Below are 25028 nucleotides of genomic sequence, written 5' to 3' on the forward strand. Positions count from 1 at the left end.
GCACCTTGCAAACTTACTCAAATCCTACTGAAACAAACAGCGGGTGAGTCTCGGTTTAGATCGGGGGTAAAAAGAGAAACAAAGATGACATAAAACGTCACATGTACGGAACATGGTAGCATTTCAGCTTCAGTAATTTTAAGACAACAAAGTGTCCATTGGTTCTCTGAAGCCTGTTTTTTTCCCCCCAGAAGACCCCAAGTTATCTTTGCTTGGTTATAATGAAGTAGACAAATTTTCAACACCACAAATCTCTTTATGTGATGAAATGGGTGGCTCTTAAAAGAGCCGTTGGGGTTGTCGGAGTCAGATCACGCTTCACTTGGAGCTGGTGTACTTGGTGACGGCCTTGGTGCCCTCAGACACGGCGTGTTTGGCCAGCTCTCCGGGCAGCAGCAGACGCACGGCGGTCTGAATCTCTCTCGAGGTGATGGTGGAGCGCTTGTTGTAGTGAGCGAGACGAGACGACTCACCGGCGATGCGCTCGAAGATGTCGTTGACGAAAGAGTTCATGATCCCCATCGCCTTCGAAGAGATACCGGTGTCAGGATGGACCTGCTTCAGCACTTTGTACACGTAGATAGCGTAGCTCTCCTTCCTGGACTTTCTGCGCTTCTTTCCTCCTTTAGCCGCGGTCTTAGTGACCGCTTTCTTGGAGCCCTTCTTGGGAGCAGACTTCGCTGGTTCAGGCATGATGCGAGTGTCGAATAAAACACAATGGTAGTTTTGAGATAGCGTACTGGTTATTTATTGGACTCTCATGCTAATTTATGAGGCTGGGTTGACATTCCCTGATTGGATCTTCTTGCACAACGGATGAAGAAAACATATTTAATTGGTTAGAAATGGGCCACTAGACAGACACATCCACCAATCATAGCCTTCTAAATTTGAATGCTTCCGTACCCTCCCCCACACACGAGTCTCTGTCTGATTTTCCCGCTCAATTTTTTTGTAATAATCACATTCACGGAGAAAAAAAATTAAAAGGAGAAAACCTTTTTATTATAATACATGCCGTTTCACACGTTTAATGAACTCTTGGAGAGAACACTTTTCATTAAATTAATCAACGTAAAATCGAGATTAAGGCAAAAAACTAATTTAATATTTTAATGTGCAAATAAAAACGTTTGAAGATTTTAGTTTAAGAACTGAGACTATACTTTAAGTTAGTTTCAAAATAATTCAAGTAACATTATAAAAACAGCCCTTTCTGAAAATGTGGGCGGCTCTTAGAAGAGCCGTTGGGTGTTTGTGAGTGTACAGATGAGTTTATCCTCCGAAGCCGTACAGAGTGCGTCCCTGTCTCTTCAGCGCGTACACGACGTCCATGGCGGTGACGGTCTTTCTCTTGGCGTGCTCGGTGTAGGTCACAGCATCGCGGATCACGTTCTCCAGGAACACTTTCAGCACACCACGGGTCTCCTCGTAGATCAGACCGGAGATACGCTTGACTCCGCCACGGCGAGCAAGACGACGGATGGCGGGTTTAGTAATGCCCTGGATGTTATCACGAAGAACCTTCCTGTGACGCTTAGCGCCCCCTTTTCCGAGTCCCTTACCGCCTTTGCCTCTTCCAGACATCGTTAACAAAGATTCAGCTCGATTACACGTAAAGCCAAAACTAAACTTTCAGCGTAGGGAAGAGCCACTTTACAGTTGCTTAAAGGACCGAGTTGAAACACGTAAGCAATGACGGACGTCATCCCGGCAGCCTGGAGTCAGTGGAGGAACCACTGAACCTGCACACATTACATTTAAATTTATTCATTTAGCAGACGCTTTTATCTAAAGCTACTAGCAAATAAAGTTGTTATTAAATGGTAACATATTTTTTTTCTCTTAGCACAACAGTTATCAACCCTGACCTTGCCTGCGTGTAGTGATTGGTGTTCAGCTGTGATCAACTCTAACCAATAGTGGAGGAGCAAGCGCTCTTAAAAGCTGATTGTCAACCTTCAGCCTTATTATTTCTGCCATAATCTTTAGTAGCAACTGTTTCAAAATCTCCAAAATGAGCGGAAGAGGCAAAACCGGTGGTAAGGCCAGAGCCAAGGCTAAGACCCGTTTGACTATAATGTACTGGACTGTTTTCGTTCCAAAAACACAACTAAGTACAATCAGTTTCTACTAAACTGTAATTGAGATATTTGTGAATTAGATCAAGTAATACGTGAATATGACAATTTTTGTATTATTCCTCACCTCCAGGTAAAGGGGCTCACTATAGCTTTATTGCTCATTCAACTTCTCAAAACTCCCAAAAGCTTGCTCTCCAATATTGCATACTAATGGATGAGACACGCAGAAAGATGTGAAAATGTCTGGAAGTCAGCAGTAGACATAAATGCCAGGATATAAAATTGTTATTTTATGCATTTCAATTTTCATACATGTTCTATTTGTAGAATTTGTCATTTAAATGCACAAATAAATGTGAACACAGTACACTTATACTAGTATAAGTGCACTGTGCTCACATTATCTATGCATTAATTACAAATAAAAATACATATCAGTTTTGTAGTTGTTTGTACTTAGGTATTCTCCAATTATAAAATATATTTTAGTACACTTTAGTACAGCTTTTGAGTGACGTTCTTGCATACATGCAAAGTTTGCAGCTTTAATGGAAATTGCATTACTGACAACAGAACTGGGTATGTATGCTCATTCCTTGTGCGGGTTATTTATGATGGCCACCCCTGGCTCCGCCCCTGCTTAGAGGGAGTGTCACATTAAAAAAAGTGAACAGTTTAAGTAATTTGTGGATTAATGCTTATTTTAGACTCAAAGCGTTTCAAACGATTCAGTTCGATTTGGTGACAATTTGTTCGCGAATCGGACATCACTAATGGAAACACACTTTACACATCCTCGATAAGCAGCTGCATCACTGCACATCATACTTTAAGCTGAATGCACTTTTTAAGTCATGTCTCAACTGACTACAGTAAAGGAGTGTTTAAAGTAAAGGAGAATTTTCCAAAATCACCAGAAACGGATTAAAAGCAGATAATTGGTACTTCCACGTATGGTTCTGGCCCTTTAGGCAAAACTATGTTTAATCTGAGCAAATTCATGAAACTTTTATTTTTCATTTTGTGTGAACATCTTTCTGAACAGGAACATTTCAGAGACTAGCGTTTTTGTGTAGTTCGGCATAGCATATTACAGACACTTTTCATATAATATATATATATATATATATATATATATATATATATATACGCACACACACACAAATTTTTATCCCCCCAAATAGCAATTACACACTTTTCTATTTTTAATTGCTTTAATTTCTTTTAAAAGGTTCCAATTAATAAATTGTACACAAAGAGCTAACATTTAGAACAGAAAGGGATAAAAAAATAAAATTGAAGTGACTATGACAAATCAAACACATAAAATCAACATACACATCCAAAAATTACATCTAAAAGTGATTGAATCTAATCTCATTTAGATTTTTAGGTCCATGTTACTGGCTCGTGTTAGGACTTTCTTCCATATGAAGACACTGCCGGAGTTTGGCATTTTCCTGAAAACAGAAACAGAGTCATAAGTCATTAGTTAAAGGGTCCTATTATGCTCTTTTACAAAGTCTTGATTTTGTTTTGGGGGTGTACTTGATTCAGGTTCTCATACCAAGATTTTAGAAAAAACAATTTTTCACATATTTTACATTACAACATCCCAGTCTGGCATGAATGTCTTGATTAGTTCCTGTATTAAAAGAAGGCCCGCCTTCTGGAGTGTGTGTTGTGATTGGTCAGCTGGGCCAGTGTGTGCTGTGATTGGTCAGCTGGGCCAGTGTGTGCTGTGATTGGTCAGCTGGGCCAGTGTGTGCTGTGATTGGTCAGCTGGGCCAGTGTGTGCTGTGATTGGTCAGCTGGGCCAGTGTGTGTTGTGATATTGGTCAGCTGGGCCAGTGTGTGTTGTGATTGGTCAGCTGGGCCAGTGTGTGTTGTGATTGGTCAGCTGGGCCAGTGCGTGTTGTGATATTGGTCAGCTGGGCCAGTGCGTGTTGTGATATTGGTCAGCTGGGCCAGTGTGTGTTGTGATTGGTCAGCTGGGCCAAAGTGTGTTGTGATTGGTCAGCTGGGCCAGTGTGTGTTGTGATTGGTCAGCTGGGCCAGTGTGTGCTGTGATTGGTCAGCTGGGTCAGTGTGTGTTGTGATATTGGTCAGCTGGGCCAGTGTGTGTTGTGATTGGTCAGCTGGGCCAGTGTGTGTTGTGATTGGTCAGCTGGGCCAGTGTGTGTTGTGATTGGTCAGCTGGGCCAGTGTGTGTTGTGATATTGGTCAGCTGGGCCAGTGTGTGTTGTGATATTGGTCAGCTGGGCCAGTGTGTGTTGTGATATTGGTCAGCTGGGCCAGTGCGTGCTGTGATTGGTCAGCTGGGCCAGTGCGTGTTGTGATTGGTCAGCTGGGCCAGTGCGTGTTGTGATTGGTCAGCTGGGCCAGTGTGTGTTGTGATATTGGTCAGCTGGGCCCGTGTGTGCTGTGATTGGTCAGCTGGGCCAGTGTGTGCTGTGATTGGTCAGCTGGGCCAGTGTGTGTTGTGATATTGGTCAGCTGGGCCAGTGTGTGTTGTGATATTGGTCAGCTGGGCCAGTGCGTGTTGTGATATTGGTCAGCTGGGCCAGTGCGTGTTGTGATATTGGTCAGCTGGGCCAGTGCGTGTTGTGATATTGGTCAGCTGGGCCAGTGCGTGTTGTGATATTGGTCAGCTGGGCCAGTGTGTGTTGTGATTGGTCAGCTGGGCCAGTGTGTGTTGTGATATTGGTCAGCTGGGCCAGTGTGTGTTGTGATTGGTCAGCTGGGCCAGTGTGTGCTGTGATATTGGTCAGCTGGGCCCGTGTGTGTTGTGATTGGTCAGCTGGGCCAGTGTGTGTTGTGATATTGGTCAGCTGGGTCAGTGTGTGTTGTGATATTGGTCAGCTGGGCCAGTGCGTGTTGTGATATTGGTCAGCTGGGCCAGTGCGTGCTGTGATTGGTCAGCTGGGCCAGTGCGTGTTGTGATATTGGTCAGCTGGGCCAGTGCGTGTTGTGATATTGGTCAGCTGGGCCAGTGCGTGTTGTGATATTGGTCAGCTGGGCCAGTGCGTGTTGTGATATTGGTCAGCTGGGCCAGTGCGTGTTGTGATATTGGTCAGCTGGGCCAGTGCGTGTTGTGATATTGGTCAGCTGGGCCAGTGCGTGTTGTGATATTGGTCAGCTGGGCCAGTGCGTGTTGTGATATTGGTCAGCTGGGCCAGTGCGTGTTGTGATATTGGTCAGCTGGGCCAGTGTGTGTTGTGATATTGGTCAGCTGGGCCAGTGTGTGTTGTGATTGGTCAGCTGGGCCAGTGTGTGTTGTGATTGGTCAGCTGGGCCAGTGCGTGTTGTGATATTGGTCAGCTGGGCCAGTGCGTGCTGTGATTGGTCAGCTGGGCCAGTGCGTGTTGTGATATTGGTCAGCTGGGCCAGTGTGTGTTGTGATATTGGTCAGCTGGGCCAGTGTGTGTTGTGATATTGGTCAGCTGGGCCAGTGTGTGTTGTGATTGGTCAGCTGGGCCAGTGTGTGCTGTGATATTGGTCAGCTGGGCCCGTGTGTGTTGTGATTGGTCAGCTGGGCCAGTGTGTGTTGTGATATTGGTCAGCTGGGTCAGTGTGTGTTGTGATTGGTCAGCTGGGCCAGTGTGTGTTGTGATATTGGTCAGCTGGGCCAGTGCGTGTTGTGATATTGGTCAGCTGGGCCAGTGCGTGTTGTGATATTGGTCAGCTGGGCCAGTGTGTGCTGTGATTGGTCAGCTGGGCCAGTGCGTGTTGTGATATTGGTCAGCTGGGCCAGTGCGTGTTGTGATATTGGTCAGCTGGGCCAGTGCGTGTTGTGATATTGGTCAGCTGGGCCAGTGCGTGCTGTGATTGGTCAGCTGGGCCAGTGCGTGTTGTGATTGGTCAGCTGGGCCAGTGCGTGTTGTGATTGGTCAGCTGGGCCAGTGCGTGTTGTGATTGGTCAGCTGGGCCAGTGCGTGTTGTGATATTGGTCAGCTGGGCCCGTGTGTGCTGTGATTGGTCAGCTGGGCCAGTGTGTGCTGTGATTGGTCAGCTGGGCCAGTGTGTGCTGTGATTGGTTAGCTGGGCAAACTCTGTAATATGGCTCTGATGTTGGTTTGTCAGGATCCTTAAATACCTTAAATCATAAAAAAAAAACCTTGTGAAACAATAAAATGTAATCACCATATTTAGAGTGACTATGCCTCTATGAAAAATACATTTGTCCTTTTCAACTCTCTAGTGGGAGTACAGCTGCCAATTTATGTGTTATGGTTTTTACCATTTAAACATCTACGATCTACTGTGCGTATTCAATCTGACCTCTTGTAGTTTGGTGATCTCCTTTTTCAGTTTGACCAGGTACTCAATCTTCTGCTTGGGGTTCTGATGGCCCAACAGTTTCCCGTTCTCCTCGGTCAGATGGTCCACCTGCTTCCGCAGAACCTCGATTTCCTGCAAGACACCACTAGGGTTCAAAATGAAGTTCATTTTAAGTTTACTTTAACATGCGCTTAAAGGCACTGTTCCCCTCAAGTTCCCTCACTGTTGGGAATTGAGAGCTACAGAAGAAGATTTTGATATTCTGATCTTCTCAGATCGGTTTCAGGCCTCGTTCATAAGTGGAAATAAATCTGAGATTAATCAGATCCGTGCAGATCGGATGTTCCCCTGTTAATGTGAGTTGGATGTCAAATGTTTTTGAAACGCTTCACAGTACAGACGTATATCTATTACAAACTAAACAACTCTAGTTCTCTAGCAAAACATTTATTCATTTAGTTTGCATTAAATAAGAGGCAACCTGAAGCTTTTGAAGTCAGGAACAGTACGGTTGCTGCTGCTATCAGCTTATACTATTACATTAATGTTTGTGTGTGTGTGTGCAGAGTTTGGTCTTTTAATATCGCTAATGCACCGAGTCACATTAAGCGTTTCTTAAGTTAAGCCTGTGTAGTGTGAATGGAGCCGTTTCTTTCTCTCTGACCTGCTGCAGTTTCTCCTGCTGATGGTCTTTCTGCCGCAGCTCCCGCAGCTCCAGGCAGCGGTTCCTAAGTTCAGTGGTCAGTTCCTGCACACACGTCTGAGACTGGACAAGAGTGCTTTCATTACACTGCAGCCTGTAACACACACAGAAGATTAGTGTTTAACAGGAGTTTTATGGCAATTCATATATTTAATACACAATATGGAATGGAAAAACTGTTGTAATAATGGAATACAAATGGTATTGTTCTCTTGCGATACTTCACTCATACTGCGTATGGGGAAAAGCTGCTTTTTCCTCACTGCTGAAGCCTTTTTCAATAGCACAGTGCAACTGCATAGCCATTGGTTCACACTGGAAAACATTTTGAATCAATGACGGCGCGGCGTAGCTGTGCGAGCCTATGGCGATGCAGCGGGCCAAAGCTCGCCAAAATGGTTGGAGCATATGGCTATATCTTTCTTTCTTTCTTTTAAACGCCATACCAGTTTCTGAGGCTATATTCATGGTGAGAATAAAGTGCAATCAATCAAAGGAAGACTAGAAAAGATGTATAAAATCTATTTCCTCTAGAAATTTTAGAACCATGTTCGGATTCACTTGATTAAACCCTTTTTCAAAAGTATCAACAGAATAACAAATGGCTTTATAACCAGGCAATTCGCTATAGGATTCCAGATCTCTCTCCTTCAGCGATGACTTTTCTTAGCTGGATCTCTTTGCTGAAATGCCGTGGTTTTCTACATCAATCATCAAGGTGGCCTTTCGTCCAGCCGCCTCTGTACACTGGCAAAGCACCTCTTGGATGAGGAATACACAGATGCGCTGGCCCTCAACTGGCCCAGCCTGCTTCTTTACGCTTTTCCCCCGATCGCTCTGATCCCTCAGGTCATCAGACGAGTCAGGGAAGATAAGCACAGAGTCCTCCTGGTGGCCCCACTCTGGAGGAGCCAAGTTTGGTCCTCTGAGCTATTCAGGCTTACCATAAACGTTCGTTCAGAGCACATGTCATTTCCCTCTCAGCGCTGCCTTCCTTGTTGGACGAGCGAGAGCTGGAATCACTCTGCCCAGTGAGGGCATTGAGGACCTACATTGAGAAATCACAGCCATTCCGGTAATCTGACCAGCTTTTAGTCTGCTTTGGCGGCCGCACCAAGGGGTCTTTGGTCTCAAAGCAGCTCCTCTCAGTTAGGGGCAGCTGTGGCCTAATGCTTAGAGCTGGGCCTGTAACCTGAAGGTCACAGGTTTGAGTCTCTGTGCTGGCAGGAGTTGTAGGGGGGAGGGAGTGAATGAACAGCGCTCTCTTCCACTCTCAATACTCATGACTGAAGTGCCCTTGAGCAAGGCACTGAACCCCCAGTTGCTCCCCAGACACTGGATATATAGTTGCCCACTGCTCCAGGTGTGTGTTTACTTCTCACTGCTTTGTGTGTGCACTTGGATGGGTTAAATGCAGAGTACCAATTCAGAGTTACCATACTTGGCAAATGTCACTACTTTCACTCTTGCGTTGGTTAGTAGACGCTATCACTCTATGTTACTCCTCTATGGGCCTTGATTGCCCCACTCCAATAGAGGGATGGCCTCTTCGTGGGCCTGGTCTAGTGGTGTCTTTATCAAAGATATTTGTGAGGCGGCCGGCTGGTCCTAGCCATCCACTTTTGTCAGATTCTATAACCTGGACATTCCCGACCTCGCATGCTCTGTCCTCTCAATATGATATGACGGCCTCTGTCGAGCTCCGTCAAAACTTCAAAAAAAAAATGTTCTCATTCAGCATCAGATAATCTAAAGGATTGTAACAAATATCAGCTCACTTACGCTGTCTGTGCTTCAGACAACTGCATCATCAGGGAGTTCTGTGAAAACAAAATAAGATTCACCTTAGGATTTCACAAATAAATATTTGGTTCAAAAGGACAAATAACGTAATTTATGCAATTTTTTATTTTATTTCTAACTTCAGAGAAATGATGCAAACCAATTCGTAGAGATTTTTAAGGTCTTGCCTTGACATACTTTTATTTTTTTCTCCTCTTCTAGTTCTCTCAAAACAGAAATGTGTGTGGCCTCCCTCACATCTCTATAAAGACAAATAAAAGGTTTAATTGTAGGGACAGAAAACACACGCATGAACAAGTGTGAGGGACCTGCTCTTACTCTTGTGCACCACCGCTCTGATTGCGCTGATTCTGGACGGCGTAAAACTTGTCCAACAGCGTTTGAATCTCCATTCGCACGATCTCTTTTTCATTCAGCTGGGCCTACAGATGCACAAGCAAACGTGCACGAGTGAACCTCATGATAACTTTTACAAAAAAACAAAACTCAATATAAAATTTTGGGCACACTGCAATAAAAATGCATAATTTACACAATAAAAATACATAAGTATCTATTAACTAATTAATGAATTTATTACATTTATTGACAGATTATTTAATAATTCCCACTGTATGTTTGCTGAACTGCGTGTGCATGAGCTTACCTTCAATCGGTCGATCTCTTGGTTCTTGGCTGTGCGTTCTGCATTGAGCTCCTGTAGCAGAACCTCCATAGTGATCATAGAGGAGCGTCGGCTCTCCAGCTCTCTCTCCTGAATCTCCAGCACCTGAGACAGATTTGAGCCAAAGCCACAAGGGGTGTGCGGCGTCTGAAAGCACAGGCAATAAGCACCTTTACATGCACATAACTCACAAATATCAGCTTATTAAAAAAACAGGTTTCCCCCGTGTTCATGCATATAAGTGACAAACGCAAGTAAACCATGTAAACTCTTACACTTAACTCTGCACTAACGATGCATTCCTGTCACTCATTAAACACACACTCTTCAATAAGCCGACAGAAAGCCGGTTAATGCATTAACATGCGGTGCAAAATCAGCGGAAGAGGCAAAAAACTACCTGGGTCGAGTGGTTTATGCTTTAGCTGTTTATGAACGTACTCCGATAGAAGAAAAACGGGATACCGCATTAACTTAACTTTACCATGAATCACAGCCATAAGGCCAGTTCACACCAAGAACAATAACTAAAAAAGATAACGATATAACGTTCACACCAGTGAACGATATTATCTGTTTATTTTAAGTGCACGTGCATCTGCTGCTTTAAATTATTGATAAATATCTTCATCGTTATCTTTATAGTTATCGTCCTTGGTGTGAACGGGCCTAAAGAGATAGCATTCTGTGTTTTTACAATTTACAAAACAACAACAAACCTTGTTTACTTCTACAAATGATGACATCCCCAAGAGGAGGTTTTGTGAGACTTTCTCAGGTTCAGCTCACATACAGATACAAGTTTGACCCACAAATATGGTTCATCAGATACACACCTGTGTTTTTCCTTTGGGAGTGGCAGCTTCTGGAGGTTGACTGACAGATTCTCTCGCTCTCAGAAGGTTAATCTGATCATTCAGCTCTTCCACCTGTGCGCACACAAAAAACATTACATTATGTTACATAAATAATACACAGATCAGTAATCACTGCCAAAAATGTGCACAGAGCCAGAGAATACATGTACTGATTCACGAGCTCGGGAGCTGATTGAGATGCACACACACTGTTTTCACTTGTCACGCGGCTCCTAGAAAAAAGCCTGCTTGAGTTTGTAATCAGAACGACTTTAAATGACTGAGGATCACACACTACCGGACTTTAGAGTAGGTTTTCACATCTGTTCCGATCTTTAAAGTCATGAAATGTAATTTCCAGCCTTAAACCAAATACTGTCTGACTAGATGCATGACCTTCAATGTCTTCTCCCTCTTACAAGTTGACAAATACAATTATTCTAACTATAAAACGATTCTGTTTTGCACTTCACGTTGCTGTTTGCTTGCAGTATAGTACTGACACCCATTTTTGGTTTTCAAGGAACCTGTTGAGAACCACTAGTTTAGAGTTTATCATACAAGATAATGAGCATCAGTCAGACTCGAGCAGTCCAGAGAGATGCTGACAGTGACTGACCCACGGCCTCTACATCAGCTCATATTTGATTTAAAAGCTGTAGCATGAATTTGAGACAGGAGGAGCACCTGTTCTTTCAGGGAGTTTATATCGTTCTCCTTCTCTGTGTTCAGGGTCCGGGAAGTGTCCAGTAAAGCAGCCTGCTCCTCCACCACTTTACTGAGTCTCTCCACTTCATCTGTAGCGTAGGACAGATCTTCCTGAAGCAGCTCCAGCTGTGACACACACACACACACTTTAGTTTAGTCTTTTGACACAAACTCAAAACTCAAACCCAGTAACACACATACCTCTACACGATCAGAAGCCAGGCGTCTCTCTGAAGCTTCTCGCAGCTCCTGTAGTTCGCTCTGCATGTGTGTCATGAGCTCCTTCATCTGCTCTTTCTCAGTGCACACAGTGCTGTACTTCCCCTGTGGGTAACAACACACTCGATATCAATACAAACCTCCTAAAGCACTGTGAGCGCACAGTCAAGTCATCTTCTATATTGTGTAAAGTGCCTTATATTATCAAAGCAGTGTCACAGTGATAAACAGGAAAATAATCAATTATGTAACGGTTCAGATTCTGCTGTAAGGCTGACAATATTGTCATTATTTAACTCCAGTCTGTTCATTGCTGGTTCAGTGCTGCACCATAAACCATATTTTAAGCATGATTTCTACTAATTGTCTGCAATATTTGCCTGTTTACTTTTTAATAAAATGTTTAATTTAACCTGACAACATTGTGCTCTGTCTACATTACGGAAAGAGCTGAGCTGAAACCCTGTTGAACATGCAAGTCTGAGTTCATCTTGTTCAAATATAAGTTATATCACAATCACATGGAAGTGTAGGGCTAGAGATACTCACAGTGATGTCCGAGATCTCTCCTCGCAGCAAACACACAGTCTGATCTTTTTCAGCCACCTCGCTTCGAAGATCTCTGGTCTCCTGCATCAACTCCAGCACCACGTCCTACACACACACACACACACACACACACACACACTTTTTAAATGTAATGACAGTATTCTTAGATGGACGTCAATATAAACATCAACTTCATCAGAAAGCCTAATAAGATAAACTATGATTGCATGAATCATGTCATTTTCAATAAATGTAAGAATGTATTAATCCACCCTAATGACTAATCATACGCTGCTCGTGCACAATATCAATAACACTTTGTCTTATTTCAGACAATGTGTTGACATTAAAATGATGTACTGGAACGAATAAATTATGTAAATTTAAATCATTAGTAATACTACAGCATAATTTAAGCATAAACCTCACTAAAACAAATTACTTGGACACTCTTAACGGTGGTTAACATGAACCATTACAGCAATAAGTGAGATATTACATTGGTGTTAAATGTTCTCACTTTGTCCTGTTCGATCTTCTGCTTGAGGCTGTTGATCGTCACGTTGCATGAACACACACTCTGCTGTAGAGCACTGATCTCATCGCTCTGTGCGCGCACACACACACACACACACACACACACACACACACAGCAGACACATCAGAACCAAAAAGACTTCTAGAAGTCATGCAACACAGCAGAAAAACATGTTATGCAAATTAGAAATCACACAGAACTGTGTCCAGAGACACACTGCACCTGCTGCTGATTTTTGTTGGTCAGCTCGGTAACATGTTTCTTCAGTGAGGCATTCTCTTCTACAGACTGCACAAGCTCTCTGAAATACACACTTGACATCAACATATGCTTTTACTCATGCAAACGACAAGTGTATACAGGTACAGCTGCTGGAAAGAGTGTTTGAACACCGAGCTATGGAGAGAATCCACTATTATCATTTCTAGTTAAAATGACCAGCAAACAAAAACTGCTTATATTATTACCAAACACTGGATTAAATCTTTATCAACTAAATATTAAACCTAAATTAAATACCATTTTACTTAAGCATGACTGAAGCGTCTAGTTTCTTTTGGGACAACTGTAAACAACACTGTTTAGAGTTAAACCAAGTCCCTTGTCCACACACACACACATCTCCTCTGTATTTGATGTGTGTGTGTGTCTCACTCACTTGGACACGCTCTCTCTGTGTGCGGTCAGCTGGGATCTCACACTGCTATTCTGCTCTTTCTCTTCCTCAAGAGCGTGCAGCAACTCCTACAAACAACACATTTCCCACAGAATGAGAAAACCAAACCCGCTTCAGAACGAGTGACAGTGACAGTGAGAGTGTGAATGAACCCTGACATGGATCTTGCTCTGCATCTCGGAGCACTCTCGGCTCTTGAGCTCCATCTGCTGTGTGTGTTGATCCATCTCGAACTGAAACTCGGCCTGCAGTGTGTCGTACATGTCCTGAAGATCACGCTGCTTCTCCAAAACCTGCGTCCACTCCAGCCTGAGACCACAGACAGCACACGCTCAGCATCATTTGAAATCATGAGTTTATAGTTTCACACGGACTGACGTCACACAGAGAACACGTGATCATGAAGGATACACACTTCACAAGATCTCACAGCTGGATTCAAGTAACTTGCCAAGGTTTGTGAAATTAAATGTTCATTAGTCAATCAAAGATTTGTTTAAATTATATAGATGCGTATTTGCTTAATGCTGACGGCAAATGAGAAAGTAATATAATGTTTGCCTTTCTATTACTAATAGGCCTAATATAAAAGCAATTCTTATAATACTTACTGTATAAATTAATTTATGTGTTTAACTGTTCAATCTGATTATTAGACAGACTTCTTTCTGTATAAGACAGAACTGTGTCCTCAGGAGCTGCTCTCAGCGCCGTCAAAATAAAAGTCCCACCTCGAACACATCACATGACGATATTTGAAAATGCCAAATATTGGCCGATATATCGGTTGACCACTACAACCGATGCCTTTAGTATTGTTAGTGTCATAAACATTTTTTGTTAATATGGTATGGGAACAAAACGCTTCTGAACAACGATGCCCTTTTTGCCTCGGCTCGAACAGCAACTGTATAGGAACCATTTGTATCTTTTATAACACACTCAATTGAACAGATCCCTCAGGTCAGTTTTGATGTGGATCTAGTTTTATAGCTTTTTTTTTTTTTTTTTGAGGTGTCCACAATCCTAATCCCTGCGTGTCAGTGTCACAAGTGTCTGTTACCAAACGAACACCCGCTGATTTGAAGAAGCTCACGTACGTGATGCTCTGGATTTTCCGGACTATAAGTCGCACTTTTTTTCATAGTTTTGCTGGTCCTGCCACTTATAGTCGGGTGCGACTTATCAAAATTAATTTGAAATTAACGAAGAGAAATGAACCAAGAGAAAACATTACCGTCTCCAGTCACGAGAGGGCGCTCTATGCTGCTCAGTTCTCCTGTAGTCTACACTGAAGACATAGAGCGCCCTCTCGTGGCTGGAGACGGTAATGTTTTCTCTTGGTTCTTGGTTCTAAATAAATGCGACTTATAGTCCAGTGCGACTTATATGTTTTTTTTCCTCATCATGACGTATTTTTGGACTGATGCGACTTATACTCAGGTGCGACTTATAGTCTGAAAAATATGGTATACGTGCTATCGTTAGAGCATCAGTGGTGTCAGTGTGTGTTTGTACTTGACAGTGTCCAGCTGCAGCTGTGTGCTGATCAGGCTCTTGGACAGATCTGTGGTCTCTCTCTCGTGCTCTGCTCTCTGCTGCTGCAGATCTGTCCGTGCAGCCTCCAGCTCCTTATCAGACGACTGCAAGACCACACGCAGATCTCGCACCTCCACCCGCAGCACTGCAGAGCAGTCACAGCAAACAGCCATCAGATGATACCAAATCAACATACTACTCACTTACTGGACTGGTAGCTCTACATCAATGCATGCTTATTTCATCAGGGTAGGTACCAGCATGAAACAGTTAAGGTTACATCAGCTCAAGACTCACTGTCCATCTCTCTCGTTTCATCTTCCAGCTGCTGTTCCAGCGTCTGGACTCGCTCCTGCAGACGCACCTGTTCTTCCAGCAGTGAGTGTCGCTCAGCGCCGAACATCTACAGTTAGAGAGCAACATCACACCCATGCACGCAGGAACGAGGACACCAGACAGAAACACTAATGCAAACACACCTCCTCTGTGCGACTGGACCTCTCGGCTCCTATCGTAATCTGTTCTTCCAGCTTTCCGATTTGTTGAAGCAGCTTCATGTTTTTGGCTTCCTCCTCGTCTAACTTGCCCTGAACACGGAGAACCTGTTCCTAAAACCAAACCAAAAACTTCAGACAGATTCCCCACAACATCTAGAGAAATTCGCAACATGAAATTACTACACTACCGTAAACGTTTGGCATCAGTAAGATTTTAAATGTTTTTAATGAAGTCTCTTACGCTCATCAAGGCTTAAAAATACAGAAAAAAAAAACCAGTAATATTGTCGAATAATATTGCAATTTCTAATATTGGTTTCCTACTTTATTATACTCTAAAATATAATTTATTTGACGCAGTGCATCTTTACTCCAGTCTTCAGTGTCACATAATCCTCTAGAAAGGAGTATAATTTGCTTATTCTCATTGTTGTGCTGCTTAAAACTTTTTTTATTCAAAACTTTTTTTTTTTTTTTATAATGCAAGTCTTTATCACTTTTAATCCATTTAACACATCCTTGCCTAATAAAAGTATTAATTAAAAAAAAAAAACTGATCCAAGACTTTTAAAAATACTTATTCTGAATAAACAGTTTTTATTTTATTTTTTACTTTTTATTCAAAGAATTCTGGAAAAAGTATCACAACCCCATTAAAAAAACAACGGTTTCCAACATTGATGATAAATCATCTACTAGAATAATTTCTGAAGATCATGTGACACTGAAGACTGGAGGAATGAAGCTGAAAATACAGCTTTGACTCACAGAATAAATTACATTGTAAAGTATATTCAAATAGAAAGTTAAATATTTAATTGCAATAATGTTTCACAAACTAGTTTTTTTTTTCTGTATTGGTCAAGTAAACAGCCTTGATGAGCACAAGAAACTTCGGTAAAAAAATATGAAAAAACCTACCGATCCCAAACTTCAAACGGTAGTGCACATCAGAAAATACTAATTCTGTAATTAATTCAAACTTTTACGCAATACTATGAAACCATTTTGCACACCTGCATTTGTTTGAGTTCTTCAGTGAGCGCTTCACAGGCCAGCTCGTTCATCTCAGGAGGCGGCTGTTCGTTCTGGATGTCATCGACCTCCACGTTCTCGTCCTGTCCATTCAGATGCTCTGGGCTGGACAGCGGCACCAGTCGATTACGCAGGTTATACGCTTTTGTGGGCGTGGTCAAAATCTGAGGAGCAGCAGCAGTCATCATCAGAGGTTTCCTCTTGAAGTCATGAAACACAGATCAGTATAAAGTCTCTTTACCTTTATGGTCTCAGCATGAATCTTGTTGAGTTGACACACTTCCTGTTTGCTGTGGGCTTTAGTGGCCTCGAGGATCTTCTCCAGATGTTTGTTGGACTTCTCGAGGTAGCGCTTCTCAGACTCCAGTTCAGCCAGCTGTTTTCTGAGGAGTACACATTTCACATTCTGGTCAGAATGATGATATTAATTTACACTCAATTTGACAGGCGTTAGTTGTGTTAGATGAATGAGACATGAACGTACTTGTTGACCTCCTTGAATTCCTCGAAGGCTTGAATTGTTGCTGTGAGCTCTGACTGTTTCTGCAGCAGCTGAACCTTCATCCGCTCCACCGAAACTGATGACAACGTCTCCATAGTGACAGGGGTGGAGTAGATGGGCGGAGCTATGAATCAAGACAGTAACAGTAACTTAAATGATCTGACCTATTTAATGCATACAAATATGTAATAATTTCAAAACATACAGGTTTTTTAAGAAAGGAAAACTAAATGGGCCTTTGTGTAATTTGACCATTTTTGCAGTTGATGCCCAATTCATGCAACAGTGGTCTCCACCAGTTTGCAAACAGATCAAATAGTTATAAATGTCACCTCCTCCGTCACCTCCTGTGCTCTCCTCCGTTCTCTGAGCCTCCAGCAGCTGCAGGAAGGTTTTCTCCAGCGCGGTTAATGATTGAGCCTTGGTCTCAACCGCAGATTTGACCGAATCCAGAGCACGCAGGGCTTGAATCTCCTCCCGCAGGGCACGGTTCTCCGCCGCGTACTGCATCATCCGTGGGTGGTGCTCCACCTAACAAAACAACACACACACACACATACACACATACAGTGTTAACCAAAATTGTTAGATTTCCCAGACTGTAAGAACTTGCCATTTCTTTTTTTTTGCATCTAAAATGCTGTTCATCGACTTCAGCTCAACATTCAACACAATAATCCCACAAAAGCTCATTCATAAACTAAACCTTCTTGGTCTACATACCTCCCTTTGTAATTGGATCCTGGACTTTCTAACTGGAAGACCTCGGCAACAACACCTCAAGCACTACCACACTAAGGACAGGTGCCCCACAAGGCTGTGTGCTCAGCCCGCTGCTCTTCACACTGCTGACCCACGACTGAGCTTCCAAGTTCAGCTCAAACCACCTGATCAAGATCACGGATGACACAACTGTGATACGTCTCATCAGCAACCGTGATGAAACACTACAGAGAGGAAGTGGCACAGCTGGCTGAATGGTGTGGCACTAACAACCTTTTATGACAGATGGACTTTAGGAGAAACTGTTTCCACCCCCAATGACCATCGACAGCTCGACTGTGGAGAGAGTCAGCAGCACTAAATTCCTGGGGGTGCACATCACTGAGGATCTCACCTGGACCACCAACACCATGTCACTCTCCAAGAAGCCACAACAGCACCTACACTTTCTCTGCAGGCTGAAGAGAGCAAGTCTCCCTCCACCCATCCTCCCCACGTTCTACAGAGGAACCACAGAGAGTGTGCTGACCAGCTGCATCACTGTCTGATACAGGAACTGCAGTACTGCTGACTGCATGACCCTCCTGCGGACAGTGAACACCGCTGCAAAGATCATTGGTGCCCCTCTTTCCTCACACAATGCTCCAGCAAAGCCAACAGTATCGGGAAGGACCCCACCCATCCCTCCCACAGTGTCTTCCAGCTCCTACCATCAGGAAGACGGTACCGGAGCATCAGAGCCCGCTTCTTCAGACTGCTCAACAGCTTTTCCCCCAGACTGAGAGAGCCCTGAACTCAAATCACCCCACCCTCATCTGAAACCCCACACAAACCCCCTACCTCCTGAAACATGGACCGTCTCACGTCCTCCAGCCCTCACACCCCCTCAACCTTACCACATCAAAGAAACACGGTCTCAAACCTTAGTTTTTTTCTGTGCAATTCGAAGTGTGCTACACACAGGTGAGTGAGCCTGTACAAACCACCTGTAGTAACACACTCTCCTCTATGTGCACTACACACTTTTCACGCACACACACACACACTGATGTGTGTACATATTAGATTTATGTGGTGCACCACAACAATCAACACTGACTGCCACAAATAGATTCTTCTTTTCCACTTTAAATATTTAACCCTTTAAATAGGTCAAATCTTCCTTCGCTGTAGACCGGCACGCGGTGCATTTACTGTCTCAGTGCCTCTCTCTCACGCAACAGCGAACAAATTAAAACATGCCGGTGTTTCTCAATATCCATTCCTCTACTAAAGATCTGAAAGAGTTAATCTACCTGCTCTCGAAGCAGCCGTATCTCGTCCTGCAGCTGCTGGTTCTGCTGATCAGCGTCCGGTCTCTGGCCTGTCTGAAGCTCTTTCTTCAGCTGAGCGATGTGATCATCTCTGAACTTCAGGATCATGCGGCTGGACTGGATGAACTTCTCCTTCTGAGCCCAGGCGGCTTCCAGCTGAGACACTTTCTCCTGAAGAGCCTGCGAGCAAGACACGCAACTAGACTCAGGATGATGGATGATGGTCCAGAGGTAAGATCAGACACGAGGTGCTCAAAGCCTCATACATTAAAATCGTATTGATTTAATTCAACAAGCAACTGCACATTAAAGGCACCTTCTTGTCTTCCTGTGCTTTCTTCCAGATGCTCATGGCCTGAATGAACTGAGTCTTATAGGAAAGCTCAGAGGTGTGTGCTGCAACACAAACATCAGTTCAAACAATAAGAAATGAAAGCACATCATGTCCAGACGGATGGACTGTCTGTGTGAGCTCGGTAACGTGTGTGTACCTGTGTGCTGGTCTGATGGGGTCGTCTCAATGACGCGTGCTTGGGAAAGAGCTTGTGCGAGCTGCTCCTTTAGTTTTCTCACTTCTGCTTGCAGTTGACTGACATTACCCTGAGTGTCTTCATTCACCATAGCCTGCACACACACACACACACACACACACACACACACAGAGATTAGCCTTCTCCTGGCACAGACTCTTCAAGAGCTTTGAGATGACGAATGAACGTTTGGATGAATGATTCTGACCTTATTTTTGATGAGTTTGGCTCTCTGAGCGAACTGCAGAGTGGAGAGCGTCTCCCCAAAGCACTTGGAGCCAGGATGAACGTTAGCGATGATGAACGTCTTGGCGTTTCCGCCCAGAGAGTCCTGATTACACGAACAGCAGTTAGACACGATTTACTCGTCTGCATATTTAGAGACACGTTCACTAAGAGCCCTCACCCTGAGCAGGAAGGTCAGTTTCGAATCTCTGTAACAAATGTGACGGTTCTTCCCGTTCGACACATCCATCAGGGCCATGATCACCTGACCGAGGCACATCAGGGACCGGTTTATGCTGCTCGCCTCCTAAAGCATAAAAGGTTACAGTTTGTAAAAGTAATAACAGTGGAGAAACAAACATGTCTTAAACTTTTCAGTCACCAGTAAAACAAGAATGGCTAACTAATGAAATGTTGAATTAGGGTAGAAATGAGCAAAGTTTGACAGGATTTTGAGAGCACCTTGAGGCGTGATCCCTCTGCATGCGTGTCCCTCTGTCTCTCCGAGCCGGCGAGGTCCACCAGGTTCAGCTGAGAGGTCCTGATGTTGACCACTTCCTGCGCGGTCTCCTTTGACTCCAGTGTCATGGTGAACACTGCGTGAGAACGAGAGGACTCACGGTTCATCGAGGTGGACGCCACTCGCCTGTTCCTCCATCCCATTGACAACACCTGCACACAGAAATAAATCACAAAGCTCACTACAGAAATACCAAAATCATATACATAAACTTATTTTATTAGCTATGAGTAGATCTTATTATTAGTCTTTTGACCTGATAGGCCTCTGCAGCAGATGCTGCGTATTTCTCCACGGCTCCTTCTACAAAGACGCCCCTCTTGATGTCCTCTCGCAGGAACAGGCTGGTGGACACACTGTCCAACAGGTCATAAATCTGCTCATTGTAGATCTCAATGAATGAACACTTGCAGAGGAAACTCTTCAGCCCACCAGACTGCACCGAGGAAAAAAGAAATCCATTCAATTAAATGTTTAAAGTTTAATAACACTAAAAACAATACGGCCCACTGAGGAGGAAAGAAAAACAAGAAAAGCAATGTGAGCAATGTCATGTGCACTTAATAACTAAACACTTTTTGAAGCACTTCACAAGACTGAACTGAAGTTATTTTGATGTTGTTTGTATCAACAATGTTTTGTAACCAATGTGAGTTACATAACCAGATTGCGTTTTCAAGAAACTAGTACAGTAACTTCACGTTTGAATTTAGAACAAATTTTCTGATTTACTTTTTCAATTAAGTAAATTCATTTTCTTCCATAAAAAAAGTAATGCAATTATTAACTTTATCGAGTATCACAAGATTGTAATTATTTAAGTAGCTTCCCTAACTCTGATCATAATGTTACAATGCATCAAACTTTGAACTTTGTATCGATTCTCCCACAAAAGCTAAGAGAAAGCGAAACATGCACTTGTCATGACGTCAACATTCAGCAAAGTCAGAGGGATGCTGCTACAGACAACCGTCTACAGACACCTTGGCAGTTTAATCGCCATTGGCTAGTCATTGTTATAGTTTACTCACCAGACTGCCATATAAATACAGTATATAATATAGGTTTGTAAAATGGCACAGTTTTTTTTAAATATTTGAAAATATGTAATGGTACTTTCAGATACGAAAGTACCTAATGTATATGAAAAGCACCTAATGTATATGAAAAGCACCTGATGTATATGAAAAGCACCTGATGGTACTTTCATATACAAATTGTGGCCTAGTGGTTAGAGAGTTTGACTCCTAACCCTAGGGTTGTGGGTTTTTCTGTCTCGAGCCGGCAATACCACGACTGAGTGCCTTTGAGCAAGACACCGAACCCCCAACTGCTCCCCGGCACCGAGCATAAATGATTTTGACTTTCAGTCAGTCAAGCATTATAACAATCAAGTATTATTTAATAGATAATTTATTAATTATAAATAAAACTGCTTTTTTGGTCATTCAGTGTTTCTATAAAAAAAAAAAATGTTTTATAAAACACTAAAACCTATCACAAAATACTGATAGGATAATAATGATACAAATTCTACTAATAAGAACAATATACAATACACTGAGGATTAATTCATGAATATTAATCAGGTTGTGTTCCCTTGAACTGATTTGCTGAAATCAATACAAGGATGATAATAGGTAGATAATAGCCAGCCAATGAGATTGCCATTTGCTCATTAGCTCCGCCCACTACAGTTATCTTGACAGGAAAATACAACAGAGTATATCGTTTACATGTAGTGCATCGATTCTCTCTCTCTCTCTCTCTGTGTGTGTGTGTGTGTGTGAGACAGTGCTGCGGCGAGTCGTGCACCTTTACACTAGAGTTTACTGTACGTCATATACAGGCGCGTTGCACATCCATTCAGATGAACTGAGAAATATCACAGATCGCTCGACGGAGTGTAACTCTGAAGCAATCATTGCTTGGCGAGCGAAAAAATATCTGTGCTAAACCTTCACTTAGCCTCCAACTCACACTGGCGAGTAAAATCTGAGAATTCATTAGCCACTGGCTGATATTAGACATCATTTAGTCACCCAGGTAAAGATTTATTCGCAGATGCGAGTGATTTAGTCGCAGTGTAGAGGGTTGATAGAAATACTCACCCTAAAGTTGTTCCAAACCTGTGCGAGTTGAAGAAAATAATTAGAAATATTATATTAATGAAACCCATCTTACTCGTTCCACCTCTCTGTTGATGAGGAAGAAGAGGTACTCAAAACTTCGAGGAATTACACCACGCAGCTCATCAGAAAAATTGTCCAGCTCTGAGGGACCTGCACACACAAAACAATCACGTTACTTCTGTGTATTTAGACTCATTTTTACACAGCTCTTACCAGATGCGAACACAGGGGTCCCAAAAAGTTATTCGAGTTTAATTGACAGTGCAATAGAAAACATAAAATGTCATCTAAACAAACAAATTTACCATCCTGAGCCATTTTCGAATGACTGATGCCAGCTGTTGTGGTGGATTTGTGAAATAAACAGTTCACCCAAAAATGTATACTATGGACAGAGGATATTATTTTAGCCAGAAGACGGTTTGAAGTAATATATGTCTTGATGTATTTGTTTCTAACAAATATCTAGCTTTACTCAACTCATTAACTGATGCACTGGAGTGGATTATTGTGATGTTTTTATCTCATTCTGACGATATTTCGATATATATTCTGAATATATTTATCTTGCATCACAAATTTTTGTCTTAACATCCTTGCAATAGATAAAATATTTTAATTTTATTTAAATTTGATCAATTACTTTTTGGGAGCTGCTGTAAAGTGTGTATGTGTGTGTGTGTGCATACACAGACAAAAGATCTAGTAGGCCATCTGACACATCTTACCCAGCATGGTGAAGGTCTTTCCTGAGCCCGTCTGTCCACTGAAACACAAACAAACCACATCATGAATAAGCCACAGCTCCAGAACATTTTAATTCAAGCCACACAGAAACTCACTATGCAAAAATGGTCCCGTTGTATCCATTCATGCACGACTCCACGATGTTTTTAGCCACACTGGAGAAAACCTCCTCCTGAGAGACATGAAGAACGGTGATGAGAGGGTTACTCGACTCATTCTCACCTAGAGAAGATGAATATAAAGCCCTGGCTCACCTGGCTTGTGTTCATGTCAGCCACATGGTCGTATGTGAAGGTCCGAGGCTCTGGTTTGCAGTGCAGTCTGACGGTTTGAGGTGAGGACACGGTCAGACACAGACTGCGATCGCCGTCTGTCGTTAACCCAGAGCCTTGAGTCAGCGGTCGAACCCGAACAAACACCTTGATGGCATCTCCATCACTGCTGGAGAACATTTAAAGGGACAGTTCATAATAACAAAAACAAAAAAAAGTTAAATAACAAGGTCCTTTACTGTTCTTCCTAACCTGCTTGAATTAATTTCTCTCTTTTATTGAACACATTCTTAAAAATATCTTATGTTGTGTTGAACAAAATAAATAAACTCCGGCAGATTTGGAGTAAATGCTGACAATTTAGTTTTTCTGTGGTCTCAACGGAGCACAAATTCTTCGAAATATTTCTATATCATGACCTCCACAGTCAAAATTAGACAAATTAATGTGTTTTAATGAGCAGCGAAGATATGAGGAACAAAGTGCTATGGATTTGTTTCTGTCAGATACATATCAACAGACTAGAATAACGTGCATCCTAATGAATTGACCTGTAATAAACACTTAACAAAAAAGAAATCGTATTTAAAAAAAGAAAAAGAAAAAAAGTACAAACTCTGTGTACGTTATACAACGGTACTGAACGTTAGCTGTATATTAATCTCGTTTATTCTTCAAAAACATCCATTCCGTGTTTTTCTGCGTTATAGACCGCAGTATCATTTAGCACTGTGTAAAGTTATATTGATTAATTAGTTAATTTATTTATTAAACGTTACCTGCTGGCGTTTGATTCCGCGGTTGCTGCAAGGAAACATAAACAAAACAATTCAGTTCAAAGCAAAACGCTAATATAGACAACAACAAAAGACCGTAAACCTTGGCGTATGAATTTGTAATTTAACTATCTATCTTTAGTATTATGCTAAGGTTGAAACAATACGCAGCATGAGTAAATAATCCTCACCTTTGCCTTTAAGATTCATGATTCATTCCTCTATTTCTTTCCCTCCATTCACGAAGGAAAGGTACAAAATTTGGCGCCTCGATCTACTTCTTCTTCTACGGGTTTGAACGGCAGCTTGTATCCCGGATGCTGCACTACTGCCAACTGCTGGAGTTAGTCAACACCTACATTCAACACGGTGTCATATCATATTTCCTTCATTATTCCCGTTTTCCTTATGACATTTGTCAAGTATCTTTACTTTGTGTGTTTGTGGAGTATGAAAACTGCAGTTGCAGAAAATAGCAGTGGTTACTCATTTTGTCAATGACTTCACATATTTTTTTTTTTACTCAACAGTACTGTAAATGTGTCCTATGGTGTGACATTTAAAAAGTACTAAGAAATTATATTAAATAACATAAAAAAATACTTGAGACAGAATTGTTCACATTATTAAAACATTATTATATTATTGTATATTATTATTATCTTAAAGTGATATTTATTTTAAGTACTAATTAGAATAATTTCCACCATGAATTGAAGTTGATGAACTTTTCCCTACGAATGTCAATAAAACTTTTTCGCCAACCTTTACAAAACTGTTTGAAATTGTACCTATCTAAAAGGAGATTGTAACTCCCCTAATGCCAAACTTGACTCTTTTTTTAAAGATATATTAAAATAAATATATTTTTCTGTAGTTTTATATTTGTCACACTAAAACACAAAGATAATCATTGCATAGAAAGAGTCAGAATATGTAGTGTTTATTGTAACAATTACAAAGGAGGACATTTGTTTTTATTTTTCAACAATATAAACTGTGCAAAAAATAGCACACCAAAAGTAACTTTGATACTTATAGATCCATCAATAAGGAAACATTGATGCATGATCTTTTAAGAAATTCAGTAAAATGCCATTTCAAAACAATAATGTGACATTGTCAAACTGCAAAA

At 42.1% G+C, this 25028-nt stretch overlaps 3 protein-coding genes across 6 annotated transcripts; all 3 read right to left on the bottom strand.

Annotated features, from left to right (window-relative positions):
- Window positions 1-186: 186 nt before the first annotated feature.
- On the bottom strand, window positions 187-720 carry LOC113067182 (histone H2B). The gene has a single exon (XM_026239481.1). It carries the CDS (start codon window positions 691-693, stop codon window positions 319-321), a length of 375 nt encoding a protein of 124 aa, XP_026095266.1. The 5' UTR covers window positions 694-720; the 3' UTR covers window positions 187-318.
- A 1-nt stretch (window position 721) lies between these two features.
- On the bottom strand, window positions 722-1639 carry LOC113067184 (histone H4). The gene has a single exon (XM_026239482.1). The coding sequence runs from the start codon at window positions 1585-1587 to the stop codon at window positions 1276-1278; it is 312 nt and encodes a 103-aa protein (XP_026095267.1). The 5' UTR covers window positions 1588-1639; the 3' UTR covers window positions 722-1275.
- A 1640-nt stretch (window positions 1640-3279) lies between these two features.
- On the bottom strand, window positions 3280-24216 carry kif15 (kinesin family member 15). 4 transcript variants are annotated; one of them, XM_026239486.1, is made up of 35 exons: window positions 24085-24216; window positions 23897-23921; window positions 23100-23283; window positions 22941-23017; window positions 22827-22864; window positions 22151-22248; window positions 20223-20402; window positions 19909-20118; window positions 19628-19753; window positions 19430-19552; window positions 19183-19315; window positions 19008-19087; window positions 18674-18871; window positions 17000-17186; window positions 16638-16779; window positions 16395-16536; window positions 16135-16317; window positions 15101-15229; window positions 14919-15024; window positions 14601-14766; window positions 13241-13391; window positions 13065-13150; window positions 12629-12707; window positions 12389-12475; window positions 11869-11973; window positions 11302-11424; window positions 11080-11226; window positions 10372-10464; window positions 9518-9682; window positions 9190-9293; window positions 9049-9112; window positions 8851-8888; window positions 7030-7162; window positions 6366-6497; window positions 3280-3544 (listed from the first exon to the last, which is right to left on the bottom strand). In XM_026239486.1, exons 1-35 carry the CDS (start codon window positions 24101-24103, stop codon window positions 3485-3487), a joined length of 4113 nt encoding a protein of 1370 aa, XP_026095271.1. In that variant the 5' UTR covers window positions 24104-24216; the 3' UTR covers window positions 3280-3484. The 4 variants fall into 4 exon arrangements, with proteins under 4 accessions (XP_026095271.1, XP_026095269.1, XP_026095270.1 ...); XM_026239484.1 differs by having other exon boundaries at window positions 16638-16781; window positions 16987-17186; XM_026239485.1 differs by having other exon boundaries at window positions 23100-23286.
- Window positions 24217-25028: the final 812 nt, after the last annotated feature.

The sequence above is a fragment of the Carassius auratus genome, chromosome 50 (assembly GCF_003368295.1).
Source record: "Carassius auratus strain Wakin chromosome 50, ASM336829v1, whole genome shotgun sequence".
In the NCBI taxonomy this organism is placed as follows: domain Eukaryota; kingdom Metazoa; phylum Chordata; class Actinopteri; order Cypriniformes; family Cyprinidae; genus Carassius; species Carassius auratus.

Excerpts from the sequence above, each read along its gene's own strand:
- kif15 (XM_026239484.1), bottom strand. Across the intron at positions 15,025-15,100 it reads GGTCCAGTCGCACAGAGGAG|ATGTTCGGCGCTGAGCGACA; the intron begins GTGTGTTTGCAT and ends CTCTAACTGTAG. Across the intron at positions 11,974-12,388 it reads AGAAGATCGAACAGGACAAA|GACGTGGTGCTGGAGTTGAT; the intron begins GTGAGAACATTT and ends GTGTGTGTGTAG.
- LOC113067182 (XM_026239481.1), bottom strand. The coding sequence starts at position 693 with ATGCCTGAACCAGCGAAGTCTGCTCCCAAGAAGGGCTCCAAGAAAGCG.
- LOC113067184 (XM_026239482.1), bottom strand. The coding sequence starts at position 1,587 with ATGTCTGGAAGAGGCAAAGGCGGTAAGGGACTCGGAAAAGGGGGCGCT.